The 15,174-nt window shown below is 40.2% G+C and overlaps 1 protein-coding gene and 1 long non-coding RNA gene across 7 annotated transcripts in view; one reads left to right on the top strand and one right to left on the bottom strand.

Moving 5' to 3' along the window:
* LOC117525476 overlaps positions 1-15,112 on the bottom strand; it is a 16,450-nt gene extending 1,338 nt beyond the window's left edge. Inside the window, exons 1-2 of the long non-coding RNA XR_004565063.1 lie at positions 15,102-15,112; positions 14,849-14,852 (exon numbers count right to left, since the gene is read on the bottom strand). This is a non-coding gene — a long non-coding RNA (uncharacterized LOC117525476). The remainder of the gene's footprint in view (positions 1-14,848; positions 14,853-15,101) is intronic.
* Positions 1-15,174, top strand: part of pds5a (PDS5 cohesin associated factor A) — a 72,361-nt gene that overhangs the window by 43,641 nt on the left and 13,546 nt on the right. For all 6 annotated transcript variants that reach the window (XR_004565062.1, XM_034187318.1, XM_034187320.1 and 3 more), the window contains exons 6-19: positions 2,638-2,764; positions 4,470-4,550; positions 4,700-4,840; positions 6,121-6,236; positions 6,677-6,771; positions 6,910-7,055; positions 7,379-7,530; positions 7,767-7,880; positions 8,863-8,944; positions 9,062-9,110; positions 9,222-9,361; positions 10,682-10,797; positions 11,273-11,378; positions 14,980-15,140. Coding sequence is in view for 5 of the 6 variants with exons in the window: in XM_034187318.1 (XP_034043209.1) it covers positions 2,638-2,764; positions 4,470-4,550; positions 4,700-4,840; positions 6,121-6,236; positions 6,677-6,771; positions 6,910-7,055; positions 7,379-7,530; positions 7,767-7,880; positions 8,863-8,944; positions 9,062-9,110; positions 9,222-9,361; positions 10,682-10,797; positions 11,273-11,378; positions 14,980-15,140 (1,626 nt within the window). In the remaining variant the exon portion in view is untranslated. The remainder of the gene's footprint in view (positions 1-2,637; positions 2,765-4,469; positions 4,551-4,699; positions 4,841-6,120; positions 6,237-6,676; positions 6,772-6,909; positions 7,056-7,378; positions 7,531-7,766; positions 7,881-8,862; positions 8,945-9,061; positions 9,111-9,221; positions 9,362-10,681; positions 10,798-11,272; positions 11,379-14,979; positions 15,141-15,174) is intronic.

Genomic DNA, 15,174 nt, shown 5'->3' with positions numbered 1-15,174 from the left:
CCACAGATAAGGAAAACACCACAGGAAAACGGCTGCAAAGAAGTTCAGATTATTACTCAATGTTTTAAGTCAGCAGAGAAAATTACCTCTTACGGTAGCTGATTTATCGGCGGGGAAGTGGAGTTGCAGTCCGGCTTTTATGGTGATGTGGATGATGAGTGACAGCTGGTGCTGATGATGCGTGACAGCTGTCACTCTCTGTTGCTCCGACGCCCTCTCGTGCTTGAAGCCCGCACTTCAAGCAGGGCGCCATCTGTTGGTGGTGGGCCAGCAGTACCTCCTCTTAAGCGGCCCACACAACAATTACCTCGGAGCGTTTTAAGATTTAAGGCATAAAAATAATTTTGGCACTGGCACCACTATAATTTTATTTATTAGCCTTTAAGGAGTGGATTCACAGTATGACATTACCAATACAATCAAAATTTGTGTTGTCTAGAAAAAAATTTAAGTTCACCTGAAAGGAAAAATTTCAAAAGAACAGATGACCTTGAACTACTGAAGGCAGCGACGGTTGAGACCGAGAGTGACATCATACAGTGGATCACGTGGAGCTTCCCCAGATCTGTGCAAAACAATATGGGTTGCACATGGTGGCATCCATTCAGAGAAGAGGTACAGTGAATTCACTGGCTGGTCTCTCTCTGGCTCCTAATCCAACATGGCGGAAATCACTCTGAAACCGTGGCTTTTCTGTGAAAGTCAAACATGTTTCTCATATCTTATGTAAAAGCTAGCAAGAAATATACACTTCTAAAATGAAAAATGCTTATTCATAATCTCATAGCACATCTGGAGTGATTTACAAGACATTTCACGAACATCAGCATCATGCATCGCGTCAAGGTAACTTTCGGTGTTTTCAAAAGCTCATGCATGCGTGCACACACACCCTCCTCCAGACGGAGTTAAAAAGAAAATATTCCTTGTGGAATTCCCCCCAGATAAATATGTTTTCATGGTTAAAATGAGTTGTAATTTTGCAAGATGTTTCCAAAATAAACCCACATTATAATGCTTGGATTTCAGGAGAAACTCAATTTTGTCAGTTTATTGAAATGCAGATGGCCCTGTAGCTTTAAATTGGGGAAATGTCTGTGAAAACACTCATGGAATTGTGGGACTTAGGAAATGTTGAACATTAAACATCAAAGATGTGAAAAAGTAAAGGGTAGATAAAAAGTGATTTGGCACCATACGACCCCTTTAATAATTATCTTATTGGGTGCAAGACCATTTCCTTTTCAAATATCAAATAATTTAAAATAATTGAACATTAAAATCTGGATGAAAAAAATCATGAATCAGACTAGGGCTGCAGCTATCAATTATTTTAGTAATTGAGTATTTTATCGATTATTCTGGCAATTAATCGAGTAATCGGCTAAAAAGTACTTTTGCTTTTTAAACGTCATCACTAGTCCAGGGCTCTCCCTAAGCAGTGGCATAGTGTTGCTGTGCCAAAGTCTTGACATTTTGCTGAAATGGTCATGGGATGTGTCTTTCTATTTTGTTTTATTAACCATTTTTAAGGTTTTTTTTTTTTTTTTATGTTGGTGGACTGGGTCCCTGCGTAAAAAAATTTTTTTTTTTTTTTTTTTAATCCCTCTTTCTCTACGACTCAGCAGATGCACTTCAGCCGCAATTTTTTTGTTTGTTTGTTTTTTTGTTTTTGTTTTTTTTTAGTTAGTGTTTGTGAAGCATTGTGTGTTGCCCAAAAAAGCAAAAATTAGAAAGCGAAACACTCAGTGTGAGTCTGAGGAAACACAGTTGAAAGAGTGGACTTTTGCTGAGATGATCTTCTTTCAGAAACTGTTTGTCAGTGTGGCCGGGAACGGAGCTGTAGCTGTGTGAGGGGCTCCCCTCGCACCGGGCAGAGAGACAGCAGCCGGTTGAAGTCACTCCCCATGTAGAGCGGACCATGTGGTTTTTTTTGTTTTTGTTTTTTATATACAAACACACTGCTTCGCTTTAAATGCGCAGTAGGTCTATTTCAGATGATCAACGTGGACCATTTTTCTCTTAAAAGGCTTTTTTTTGTTGTGTGTGTCACGTTGGAAAGGTGTAGCTATTGTTGCTCATTTGATTAACTGTTATGTCCTCGTCTTCTTGTCTTTTTTTTTTTTCTGGGGATGTTGCAGCGCCACACACTGGCCTGGCATATGTACTACAACGTTAAATGAAGCTTCGAGGCACAGAATTTGAACATTGAACATTTTTTGTAATCGAATTATTCGAGTTACTCGACTAATCGTTTCAGCCCTAAATCAGACATTTCTCGTTGAGTCTTTGTTTTATTTAGAAGCGTAGAAGCAGGTGTTGGTTTGCTGGACTCTCGTGACATTTAACCAGATGATGGTCTCTTCTGCAGCTTTGACCTCTGGTGGAGTTGTTGAAGACACTTTTGTCCCATTTTGAAGAGCAGAGATGTTTTCTTCTGGCTGGATTTCATGGCGTTCAGCTCATCACTGGAAGTTTTTGAAGTGCATCTGAATTTAGGTTGCCTGCACAGCAAATGTTTCTGATTGTGGGATGAATTTAAAAATATATATATTAAAATATAAAGAAACACTAAACACACACACACACACATAGATTCTGGTCACATTTCTTTTGCCATTCTCTTCTTCATCACAGTAACAGCCATAACCAGAAGGTACAGTTGCACATGATGGACCTGATGAGTTCTATCATCATGGAGGGAGATGGAGTCACACAGGAGCTTCTGGATACTATACTCATTAACCTCATCCCTGCACACAAGGTGACATGAATATTTATTTCTCTTTTATTAATTAGAGCTCCTTATTAATTCTAGTTCCTTATCCACTGAGCAGGTAGCTCAGTGGATAAGGAACTGGTTTGCCAATATATAGGTATGCACTCAAATACCACTCATGCTTCCTACTTTTGTCCTTGGGCAAGAAAATCAGCATGGTCTCTGTCCATCCAGCAGTAAATGGGTATCGAGCTGGGGAAGTAACTTGGTTCATACTTGTATCCCATCGACGGAGAGTCATAGACTCTCATCTGCTTCACGTTACAGAATCTGGAGATAAGCACCTGCATAAACGGACCTCACGGCCTACACAAGACTTCCTTTTATTAGAGTAATGTATATCTTTATCATTTTAGTTTCCATGTGATGTACTTATTTTCAATATCAAGATGTAATTTTTGTGAGTTGATAAATGACTATTTTGTCGTAATTCTGTGGCTCAGTATTGCTGATGGTTTTTTGTTGTTGTTGGGTTTTGTTCGCATATTGGTGCCGATGATTACTCCCAGATTCTATAGTGTGAAGCAGATGGGTGTGACACTTCTTTGATAGGACACCAGTCTGCCACAGGTTACTACCCCAGTCAAGGCCAGTGCCCATTTACAGCTCATTAGACAGTGATGAAGTGTTTTGTCAGGGGCACAGACAGGCAGCATTACTGTGCTGGGGGAAGACCTAGCACATGCACGCATAATCCAAACTGAATGTGCACATACAGAAAAGTGGAAAAGGGATTCATTTAATATTTAGCTTGTTTTGTCTTCTGTGGTGAGAGGTTTTTAGTTAGTTAATGCTACAGGTTGTCATAATAACAGTAATTGGGATGCACATTACTTGTCTGGCGTGTCCTTTTTGTGACAGCTGAGCTGCATGTCAGTCCACTTGTGCTGAATTGATACTGGAGCTTTCAGAAGCCCAGAATGAACCATTTGCTGCAGGAAAAATAGAAGACAAATATCTCCACTTGATCTTCACTCAAACTGAACACAGACAAAAGTTTCTAACGAACTCCGCGGATGTCAGCTGACGAGGAACTTATTTTGCGCTTTATAAAATGAGCTTTATTCATTAAAATCACGGCACGCAGCCCTGATCATTGTGCACCTGTTGGCTGTAATATTAAATGATATTGCTCTCTTTTTCCGAGTTGATGTCCAAACTCATGTCACTCTCATGTTACAGTGGATGATGTGCTGCAATGAAAAACATTGTGGTTATTGCGCGCCTGAAATGAGGTATAGCTTCATACTTCACAGCGACGGTTGCGTTCATGGCGGTTTGTGAGAGGATAGTGAGAGGACCTTGTAACGAACGCCTCTTTGGCATCATGCGGCATTCGACGTGATGTTATGGCTGCACAAGAATTGCTGGAGAGACCCCGTCCCTGCGTAAAGGCGGTTTAAGACACGGCTGCAAATGTTACTACTACTACTACTAACCCCCCCCCCCCCCACCAGTTTATTTATATACCATCTTTGGCCTGAAACCTGAAGACATTTTGATGTGGAAAACACAAAATATTAGTGAAAATAGTTTCACTGTGATCTGGTCTCCTCATTAAAAAAAGAATTGCATGTCGTGGGAAACTACTCATCTCAACAATTTTTGTCACTTTGGACCAAACAAGTACACCAGTGAATGTATAAGTAATGTTTTGAATAATTATGGTGTTTAACTGTCCTTGGAACAGAATCTTAACAAGCAGGCATATGATCTGGCCAAGACTCTACTAAAGAGGACAGTCCAGACCATAGAGACATGCATCGCAAACGTAAGTACTTGATAACATTCCACTGGGCATTTGTACCCCCATATATTAGAGTATTATAATTATCCCCAAGCCTATTCTCATCTCAGGTTCTGTCAGTATATTAAGTTTTTATTTATTGCACGGTGTTTTTTTTCCTCTTCTTCCCTCAGTTCTTCAATCAGGTTTTAGTGATGGGCAAGTCATCAGTTAGTGACCTATCAGAGCATGTTTTTGACCTCATCCAGGAACTGTTTGCCATCGACCCAATGCTGCTCACATCTGTTATGCCTCAACTGGAGTTCAAACTAAAGGTTAACAAGAGCACAATCACTGCAATTCTAAACAAACATCTCAACTCACATTATTCAAAATCAGTTTCAGTTCTCCCTACCGCATGTAGGCACATCCAACCCAATTTGAGGGAGCACTATTATTATAATCTAATTTTGCTGAGATCTAGTCAGCCGTACTTCTGGTTGTGTTGAATCAAACTGGACAAACTAAGTAATAAATAATAAATATGTACTTGGAAACACAACCACATCTCACTGATTTGACTTCTCCTCAGGTGGCCCTCAGTAGCCACACAATTTCTCGCATCACACGGCTTCAGTATTTCCAAATTTCACAAGTTTGATATGATGATCATGATCATTAAACGTCCAGTTGTCATTGTCACATTTCTTTCTTGATTCTTACATTTGTTCCCATTGAGGTCCTGTGTAAAGCCGTTCACTGCAGGAGAACGGGCAGACAGCTTCTTCAGGCTTCACACAACTTCATAAACTTTGATATTTCCAAGTGCCACTAATTCCACATGACAGTCATTAAACATTCAATTGCCATCACCACATTTGTGTCTTTTGATTCTTTCTTCTGTCAGAAGAAAAGTCAGTTATAGTCTGTAATCATAGACATCACTAATGGTGAGCAGTGCTTACTGTTTCGAAGTCCTACGTCTACGGCACAGCTGTCCCATTGATTGCTAACCCAACGTCACTCCCTCTCCAAACTATCCTTGTCACACTCTTTCAAAATCAGATAAATACGTGGCTTTCTCATAGATACATACAAATAAAACAATTACCAGACGCTGTGTGAATGGGACCACAAGCTACATTTTGCATTTATTCCTCCCCTGCCCTCCCATGCAGTTGGGAGAATTGAATACTTATAGGAAACATAATATTAAACTTATTATTAACAGTGTATGTCAAGAAAATTAGCTCAATTTAAGTGACATTATGACCATTGCAAGTGATGTTGGTGTAAAAAGACAGCACGGTGCAGTCTTTGTGCACAAAAGGCAAAGTACCTCTGCTGAACAGCTGGAATGTTTAGTCAGCATAAGGTAGAGATGTCTTATCTGCACGCACCTACAAACACACCATAAACTGTCAACAGAATGTGAATCAGGTTTACTTGCACATGCAAATGCAGAAAGTTTCAGTGATTAGATGTAGTTGAAGCTTTTGGTTTATGACATGTCACTTCTTAAATTAGCTGGATAGAAATGGTCATGAAAAGGCATTGTTGAGGGGATAATGAAAGTTATATGGTCTGACTAATTAATTATGTGTTGTATTTGCAGAGCAATGATGGTGAGGAGCGCTTAGCTGTTGTACGGTTGCTAGCCAAATTATTTGGGGCCAAAGATTCAGAGTTGGCATCACAGAACAGACCTCTGTGGCAGTGCTTCTTAGGACGGTAAGTTTTATTTATACAAACGTACTGTAACGCTTAATAATAGAAATAGCAGCGTTAGAGTACAAAATAAATCCTTTCTCGACCACGAGGTACACGGGGCCACTGCTCATCTCTGGTTTCAGTAGTAAGAAGCAGATTAGAGTCTGCAACTTCCCCTGGATGGGATGTTAGTTCATTGCAGGTTACTCTCCAGTCAAGGCTGGTACATGTCTTGTTCAAGGACGCAGTTAACTCGCTGGTGGAACTGTCTTTAAGTTGGTAGTTCAAGTCCTGTTCCAGAGATCTGCCTACTGTGCTAACAACAGCATTATCATTAGTTTTAGTTTTGACATAATTTCTTGACACAAAAGATTTGCCTCAAAAAGTTCCCTGACAAATAAGTTAATCTTGAAATCATAATGTTTGGAACCTGTGTTTTTCCCCTCCCCCTCCATACCCAGGTTCAATGACATCCATGTTCCAGTTAGGCTAGAGTGTGTAAAGTTTGCCAGCCACTGCCTCATGAACCATCCAGACCTGGCCAGAGACTTGACAGGTGTGCTCACATATGTGTTTGTGTTTCTGCTTATCTAACTCACAGTTTCTCTTCATTACCCTGTCTCGTTACATTTTTTTTGTTTTTGTTAAAACATACGTACTGAAGAAATGTTCTTCTTAAATGTCCACTTGGAAGAGTATCTGAAGGTGCGATCCCACGACCCAGAGGAAGCCATCCGTCATGATGTCATTGTCACCATCATCAATGCCGGAAAGAAGGACCTTAGTTTGGTTAATGATCAACTCTTGGGCTTTGTGCGGGAGAGGACCTTGGACAAGAGGGTGAGATGAATCACTCATGTAGAATTTGTAAGCAGCATTTCGGGTAGTAGTGGCTGAGTTTGATTCAGCTTTCAAGCACTTTCTGCCCTCAATATATCCGTAGTAAGTGAAATATACTTTCAGTTCTTGATCATATCTCTCACACATTGAAAATGTAGAATTTATTTTCAAATGTCAAATTTGTGAATGCTGTTGGAATTATGCAGACTATACACAACAGTAGTGAAGTTTACATCAGCTTTCCGTCTTAATACTACAGGAAAAAGTGTATATTGGTCTTAAACGTATACTTTTGTCCTTCTCCTGTATACTTTGTGTCACAGTGGCGTGTGCGTAAAGAGGCCATGATGGGCCTGGCTCAGCTTTACAAGAAATACTGTCTTCACCATGAGGCTGGTAAGGAGTCTGCTCTGAAGATCAGTTGGATCAAAGACAAGTTGCTACACATCTACTATCAAAACAGCATCGATGACAAGTGAGGACACACGAATGGTCAAATTTATGTGCTAAAATGAATGGTTTAACTCCTTAAAGAAAGTTCCATATCTGATCAGTATATGGTTTGTGGTCATTCACATGAATCAAATTATTTAGACTTGGAGGAAAAAAAAGACTTGTCACCTGTTATTGTTTCTTTCGACTGGCAGTTAAGACTATGAGATCGTTTGTCACAGTTTTCTGTTTTTTCTCTTAACTCTACTTTTTGTACAGGTTATTGGTAGAGAAGATATTTGCCCAGTACATGGTACCTCACACTCTTGACACGGAGGAGAAAATGAAGTGTCTGTATTACCTGTACGCCTGTTTGGACACAAATGCTGTGAAGTAAGTAACATGTGAATAGGCATGGGCCAGTATGAGATTTGGATGGTATGATAACCATAGGCAAAAATATCACGGTTTTACGATTTCACGGTATTATGTATAGCTTTAAAATGTGCTTTAACAACATTATGGCTATTTGCATATGAAGCGCACTAATTGACACGATGTGTCACGAGCACTATACCACTGATAAATTTAGAGAACATACCAATATAAGTCACTCTTTTAGACATGTAGCATTGGCGCCGTGGGAAATATGACTTACTTGCTTAGGGAGAAACGTGACTGGAATAACGTCCAGACCTCCGGATGCTCAATATTGGCTCAGCTTCACCAACAAAGTGCTTGGAATAGATGTATTTGTCCTTCTTGACATGTTTGCGGGAGAAATTTCGTCGACCACAAGCACGACTTAAGTCCACCGCTTGTATTTCTCAGTGGTTTCAAAGATGGGATAAATTTTACTCCTTCCTTGTAATCCTTTGCGGGTATCTTGAATCGCTCCGAGTCCGACACAGGCTGCAGCCATGGTGCTTTGTTGCCATCATTTTTGGCTTGAAGGGCTATTCCGCGGAAAAGAAAATGAAAAAGCCTACTTGGTTCTTTTAGACGGCAGGAAAAGTTCAGTGCAGGCTTCGCCTCCTTCAGCCATGATGCAGAACTAGCTGTTAGGTGCCTGTTTGTAAAAAGAGACAGAGGTGCGTGCCAGGGGGAAGGCGACAGCGGCTGCCTCCACTCTGCCTGTCAAGAATTCTCATAACCCGTTCATACCGTAGGGACGGTATAACGGAAAATTTTAGTGGTTTTGATACCGTGGCTTCTTCATACTGCGGTATACTGTGAAACGGGTTATCAGCCCATGTCTACATGTGAACAAGTCCACATATTGACAAGCACATTAACACAGACTGGGAATGCTCATCTTCCTTTTGTGGTACCTTTCCTCTCACTCGCTCCTTCTGTAATTCATCTTTGCTCTCAGGGCTTTGAATGAGATGTGGAAGTGTCAGAACATGCTGAGAGGCCTCGTCAAAGAGCTCCTGGACCTTCACAAGCTTCCAGTGGTGTGTACACACAAAATTAATATCAACCATCTCCTTTTGTGCAGACACTCTGATTCATTCATAACGGTCTTAAAATGGGTTTGTATCCCCTCTAACAATGTTTCTCTCTTCTGGCAGTCTGAGGCCAATAACACAGCCATGATTGGGAAGCTGATGAATATTGCCAGTAAGATGAAAACATGCCCACACAAATTTGTACGGGAAATGAGTGCCTGCATCCTGCTTTATATTTATTTTATTGTTTAATTAACTGCTTGGTGTGTGTGCGTTCGTTCAGAGAACCTGCCAGATGCCGGAAAGGCCCAGGACTTCATGAAGAAGTTCAACCAGGTACTGGGTGAAGATGAGAAGCTCCGAGTCCAGCTAGAGGTGCTGATTAGCCCGACCTGTTCCTGCAAACAGGCTGAGATCTGTGTGGTGAGGGGATACTCAGCACTCATCCACCTGACATACACATTTGCTCACAGACACAACAGCAATTGTTCTCTCTCTCTCTTTCACTATAGTTCAATTTTTTCTTTGATATCAGCCACAACAGCTTCATGAGCTGACATGATATTAAGGGTCAGTGCTTTGGATTTGTGCAGGAGCCTACTTTTAACCCTGAAGCTGTCATAAATTTCTCACATTAACTTGAGGGATTTCAGTGTTTTTTCCTCTGTCAAAGAGGTTATGTTTTGTGAGCTTCTGTTGAGAGCAGACCATCATAAAACCTAAAGAATGGCTTTCCTGCATTTGGTTTAGGGGTAGGATTTAGGTCAAAGGAGCATTTTAACAATGTTCATGTGGTAGCATCTGACTGTCAACAATGTGGTTTTGCATTTGACATACCCAACCTCTTCTTGGTTTTTTGTTACCAATGGTATAGCTTCTTACATATTCCCAGGCTGGTTACATGTTCACTTTGTTTTTCTTTTCTGGAGCCATTTTGTCAAAAAGGAGTAATGAGAGGACTGTTGGTCCCTGTCAGAGCTATGCAGTCTTCAGTCATGAGTTTCTTGTGAATTCATGCATATCTGAGTTTCCACAAGGTGTCCTGCAGTAATTATTGCAATTTGGAAGATGGACCATTGTCATATTTTCTGGTACAGGAATACGCTTTCATTTTTATTGTTAACCTTTTTGGATTTTGGGCAATCAACTTGACACTAAAGATGACGTTGTGGTAGATTATTGTCAGAGTTATAGTGATTGGATGAAATCCAATGATACAGGTCATTCCCAACAATTGCTATTATTGTGGCACAACACCAGTCTCACACAAAGGGATATCAGTGGTTTTGCAGGAAATCTCATGACTGTCTTTAGTGTCCTTTAGATTAGTGTGACTTTAGTATTGACCAAGAATTATGCTGCAAATCAAAAATTAAAACTTGACCTACTCAGCATGTGATCCTTTAGCATAGCACAGCCAACTCTGCAATATCGTTGTTGACATGTATCTTATATTTTAAACTGACATTATAAAATCCACAGTTCTCAATGTTTAACTTTTCATTTAAGGGGTCATGTAATGTTTGCATGTCTGTTGGATTTGCCAGAGTTTGTATATGGAACAGAGCAAAACATATGAATCATTTCTCCACCCAAAATCATCATCTTGTGTTTGAATCAAAGGGAGTGTACCCCGAATTTGCAAAATCACCACATGGTGGATGAATGAAAATCGTGAAGGGAATATTATGTAAAATATTGATACATGCGTACACAAATCAGTATGCTGTATTTGTTGTATAGAGGGAGATCACACGGAAACTGACATTCCCCAAGCAGCCCACCAACCCCTTCCTGGAGATGGTGAAGTTTCTCCTGGAGCGCATCGCCCCCGTGCACATAGACTCTGAAGCTATCAGGTCAGTATATGTCCTGGCACCTTGGCACACAACAGGGTTTTCTTTTCTAATTATGTGGTGGTTGTCCAGTTGTTTGCACATCTTAATTTACACTTTAGCACTTAAATGGCTCAAATTGATTGTTTCTTTGTACAATACACCAGCGTTCTGTTCACTGTCCCAGAGACTGAAAGCTTTGGTTCTGCCTGTTTCTATGTCATTGTGTAAAATAAACAGGGTTGCTCATTCACTGAGACACCTAGTGGCTGTGATGTGTAACCAGAGGACTTAAATAGAGTACAAGTTTAACCCATTCTGCATTGTGGAAAAACACCCGGAGAGGAGAAACATGCACTGATGACTCCTATTGTTGAAGTTACACAGTCTTTTCTTTTGTTTTATGAGTATTTCTTTGGTCTAAAATATCCAAATTTTCTCTGTTTATTCACATGTCACAGATGATTGTTTTATTACTGATGTTAAGGCTTTCTTTCAGTGCTCTGGTGAAGCTGCTGAACAAGTCGATTGAAGGCACAGCTGATGATGATGAGGAGGGCGTTACTCCTGATACAGCCATTCGATCTGGCTTGGAACTACTTAAGGTACTTGGCATGCTACCCTGATATGTCTCTGAAAAGAAAGTGGGGGAATTAGGATTAAATTAGAAGCAGACTGCTGCCTCATCTGGGCCTAACAGAAGGTTTTGTTTTTTATAAACATTTTTTCAGAAAGAGTGGGTGAAACAACTGAAGTAGCAGCAACATTAAAATACTTCTGAGAGGAAAAATCCTTTACCTAGTTATAATGTTGAGGGTGACAGAGGGATGTAAACACTGGGTAAGAGCCAGGATGTAGCCATAAGATGTCACCAGTCTGCCACAGAACAAACATCCAAAGACACCACTGTCCACTCACACAACCATACCACATTCAAACCACATCACCACTTCATTTCTCCTGTATGTGTGCGGACTGTGGATAAAAACAGGCGGACTGGGAGGGAATCAGTGCAGACATATGGAGAACAGCAGCAAACTACACACAAAAAAAGGCCTACGCTGGACTCATCCCCACAACCTTTTTGCTGTGAAGCAAAGGTGCTGACCACTGTGCCATGCAAAAATCTTTGTTTTTGGCTCATTGTTGGTGTCATTTTGTATTTTGTCTGTCATGTGTTTTGGGTGGTTGTGGTCACACCATTTCCCAGTGTGCTCTGTAACAGACCCGTTACTGGTGTAGCACTGTTCATGGTCCTTTCTGTTAGTTCTCTTAGTTTAACTTTGTTTGGTATTCATTATTTTATTTAGTTAATAATTGCTGAAAGTTTAACAAAAAATTACTACCTTTTTTTTTGGAAGTGAATCTGTCACCGTAATTTAAACCGACCATTAAAACAACCAAACAAACAAAAAAAAAAAACAATGTAAAGTGTGATTGCACAGACATCCTGAAGAGGCACTGTGCAGATATGTAGCATTGCATTTTGCATTTATTGCTGAAGATGAGTTCATGGAGGATTTTGTCAATATATTTGATTGCTGTATTTGCTTTCGGACACATGATGGTTCTGTTTGAACAGCAGCACAGCCAAAGGGACAGAGACCTGTAATGGAACAACTTATACTTTGTGAAAGGTAAAGTAACATAATTCAGCTACTGCGGAATCACTGTTTGAAAGGTTTTAATTTAATTAATTTAATTTAATTAGCTTATAATGCACCAAGTCACAGCAAAAGCCATCTCAAGGCGCCTTACGTGAAACAATACAACATAAAATTTAAATAAATAATCAAAAATGAATAAAAAATTTCAAATGCATAATTAAAAGCAGAAGTAAAAGAATAAAACAGATAAAAAATAAAAACTATTCATAAGAAAGAGAATAAAAATGGGTTTTCAGTCTTGACTTAAAAATGTCCATGGACTCTGAATGCCTCACGGTCGCAGGAAGACTGTTCCACAGGGTGGGTGCACCATGGGAAAAGACTCTTTGACCTGTTGACTACTTCTTCGCCCTGAACACAGAGAAGTCTTGCGACCGCAAAGCCCAGGCCGGCACATAAAGTTCCACCAGATCAGCCAGATAAGATGGCGTCAGTCCATGAACAACTTTATAAGTCAATAACCAAAACTTAAAATCTGCTCTAACAGAGACAGGGAGCCAGTGCAAGGATGCCAAAATGGGTGTGATATGTTCAGACCTTCTGCTATGTGTCAGCAGTCTGGCGGCAGCGTTCTGAACCAGCTGAAGACCCCTAATGCTGGACTGTGGTAACCCTGAAAATATCAATCAATCAATCAACTTTTTTCTTATATAGCGCCAAATCACAACAAACAGTTGCCCCAAGGCGCTCTATATTGTAAGGCAAGGCCATACAATAATTATGAAAAACCCCAACGGTCAAAACGACCCCCTATGAGCAAGCACTTGGCTACAGTAGGAAGGAAAAACTCCCTTTTAACAGGAAGAAACCTCCAGCAGAACCAGGCTCAGGGAGGGGCAGTCTTCTGCTGAGACTGGTTGGGGCTGAGGGAAAGAACCAGGAAAAAGACATGCTGTGAAGGGGGGCAGAGATCGATCACTAATGATTAAATGCAGAGTGATGCATACGGAGCAAAAAGAGAAAGAAACAGTGCATCATGGGAACCCCCCCACAGTCTACATCTAAAGCAGCATAACCAAGGGATGGTCCAGGGTCACCTGATCCAGCCCCAACTATAAGCCTTAGCGAAAAGGAAAGTTTTAAGCCTAATCTTAAAAGTAGAGAGGGTATCTGTCTCCCTGATCTGAATTGGGAGCTGGTTCCACAGGAGAGGAGCCTGAAAGCTGAAGGCTCTGCCTCCCATTCTACTCTTACAAACCCTAGGAACTACAAGTAAGCCTGCAGTCTGAGAGCGAAGCGCTCTAATGGGGTAATATGGTACTACGAGGTCCCTAAGATAAGATGGGACCTGATTATTCAAAACCTTATAAGTAAGAAGAAGAATTTTAAATTCTATTCTAGAATTAACAGGAAGCCAATGAAGAGAGGCCAACACGGGTGAGATATGCTCTCTCCTGCTAGTCCCCGTCAGTACTCTAGCTGCAGCATTCTGAACCAACTGAAGGCTTTTTAGGGAACTTTTAGGACAACCTGACAATAATGAATTACAATAGTCCAGCCTAGAGGAAATAAATGCATGAATTAGTTTTTCAGCATCACTCTGAGACAAGACCTTTCTGATTTTAGAGATATTGCGTAAATGCAAAAAGGCAGTCCTACATATTTGTTTAATATGCGCTTTGAATGACATATCCTGATCAAAAATAACTCCAAGATTTCTCACAGTATTACTAGAGATCAGGGAAATGCCATCCAGAGTAACAATCTGGTTAGACACCATGCTTCTAAGATTTGTGGGGCCAAGTACAATAACTTCAGTTTTATCTGAGTTTAAAAGCAGGAAATTAGAGGTCATCCATGTCTTTATGTCTGTAAGACAATCCTGCAGTTTAGCTAATTGGTGTGTATCCTCTGGCTTCATGGATAGATAAAGCTGGGTATCATCTGCGTAACAATGAAAATTTAAGCAATACCGTCTAATAATACTGCCTAAGGGAAGCATGTATAAAGTGAATAAAATTGGTCCTAGCACAGAACCTTGTGGAACTCCATAATTAACTTTAGTCTGTGAAGAAGATTCCCCATTTACATGAACAAACTGTAATCTATTAGACAAATATGATTCAAACCACCGCAGCGCAGTGCCTTTAATACCTATGACATGAATAGAAAAAATAGAACATTACAATAATCTAGACTAGAAGAAACAAAAGCATGAATCAGGTTTTGTCAAGCTGTTCTTTCCTGGTTACAGTACGGGTATTTTTAAAGAAGAAATACAAGCAAAAACAAATGAGCATTTCAGATGAATGATTTGTTTCTTATGTAGAAGAGCTATTATTCTCTGCACAAGTTCCTTCTTGGAAAAACGCAACTTATAAATTAGAGCCTTACTAAAATTACAGCTTTTGGAATTTAACAATCTGTACCTTCCTTTAATTATGCAATTTTAATTAGCAAAAAAAAACAAAACTGAAATGTCTATTGTTTGGTTGGTAGATGATGAGATGTGTTGAGACACATGAAGGGGTGACAGAGGATGTAACATACTCAACAACTAAATGTAAGAAAGCACAAACTTCTGTTATTTTACTCCTAGGTGCTGTCATTCACCCACCCCACGGCATTCCATTCAGCGGAGACGTATGAGTCTCTGCTCCAGTGTCTGAAGATGGAGGATGACAAGGTGGCTGAAGCAGCCATACAGATTTTCAGAAACACGGGGCAAAAGATCGAGACGGAGCTGCCACAGATCAGATCGTAAATAATAAAATAAATCACTCATAGACAGAGA

The sequence above is a fragment of the Thalassophryne amazonica genome, chromosome 15 (assembly GCF_902500255.1).
Source record: "Thalassophryne amazonica chromosome 15, fThaAma1.1, whole genome shotgun sequence".
In the NCBI taxonomy this organism is placed as follows: Eukaryota; Metazoa; Chordata; class Actinopteri; order Batrachoidiformes; family Batrachoididae; genus Thalassophryne; species Thalassophryne amazonica.
This window is presented reverse-complemented; position numbering and strand designations above follow the sequence as displayed.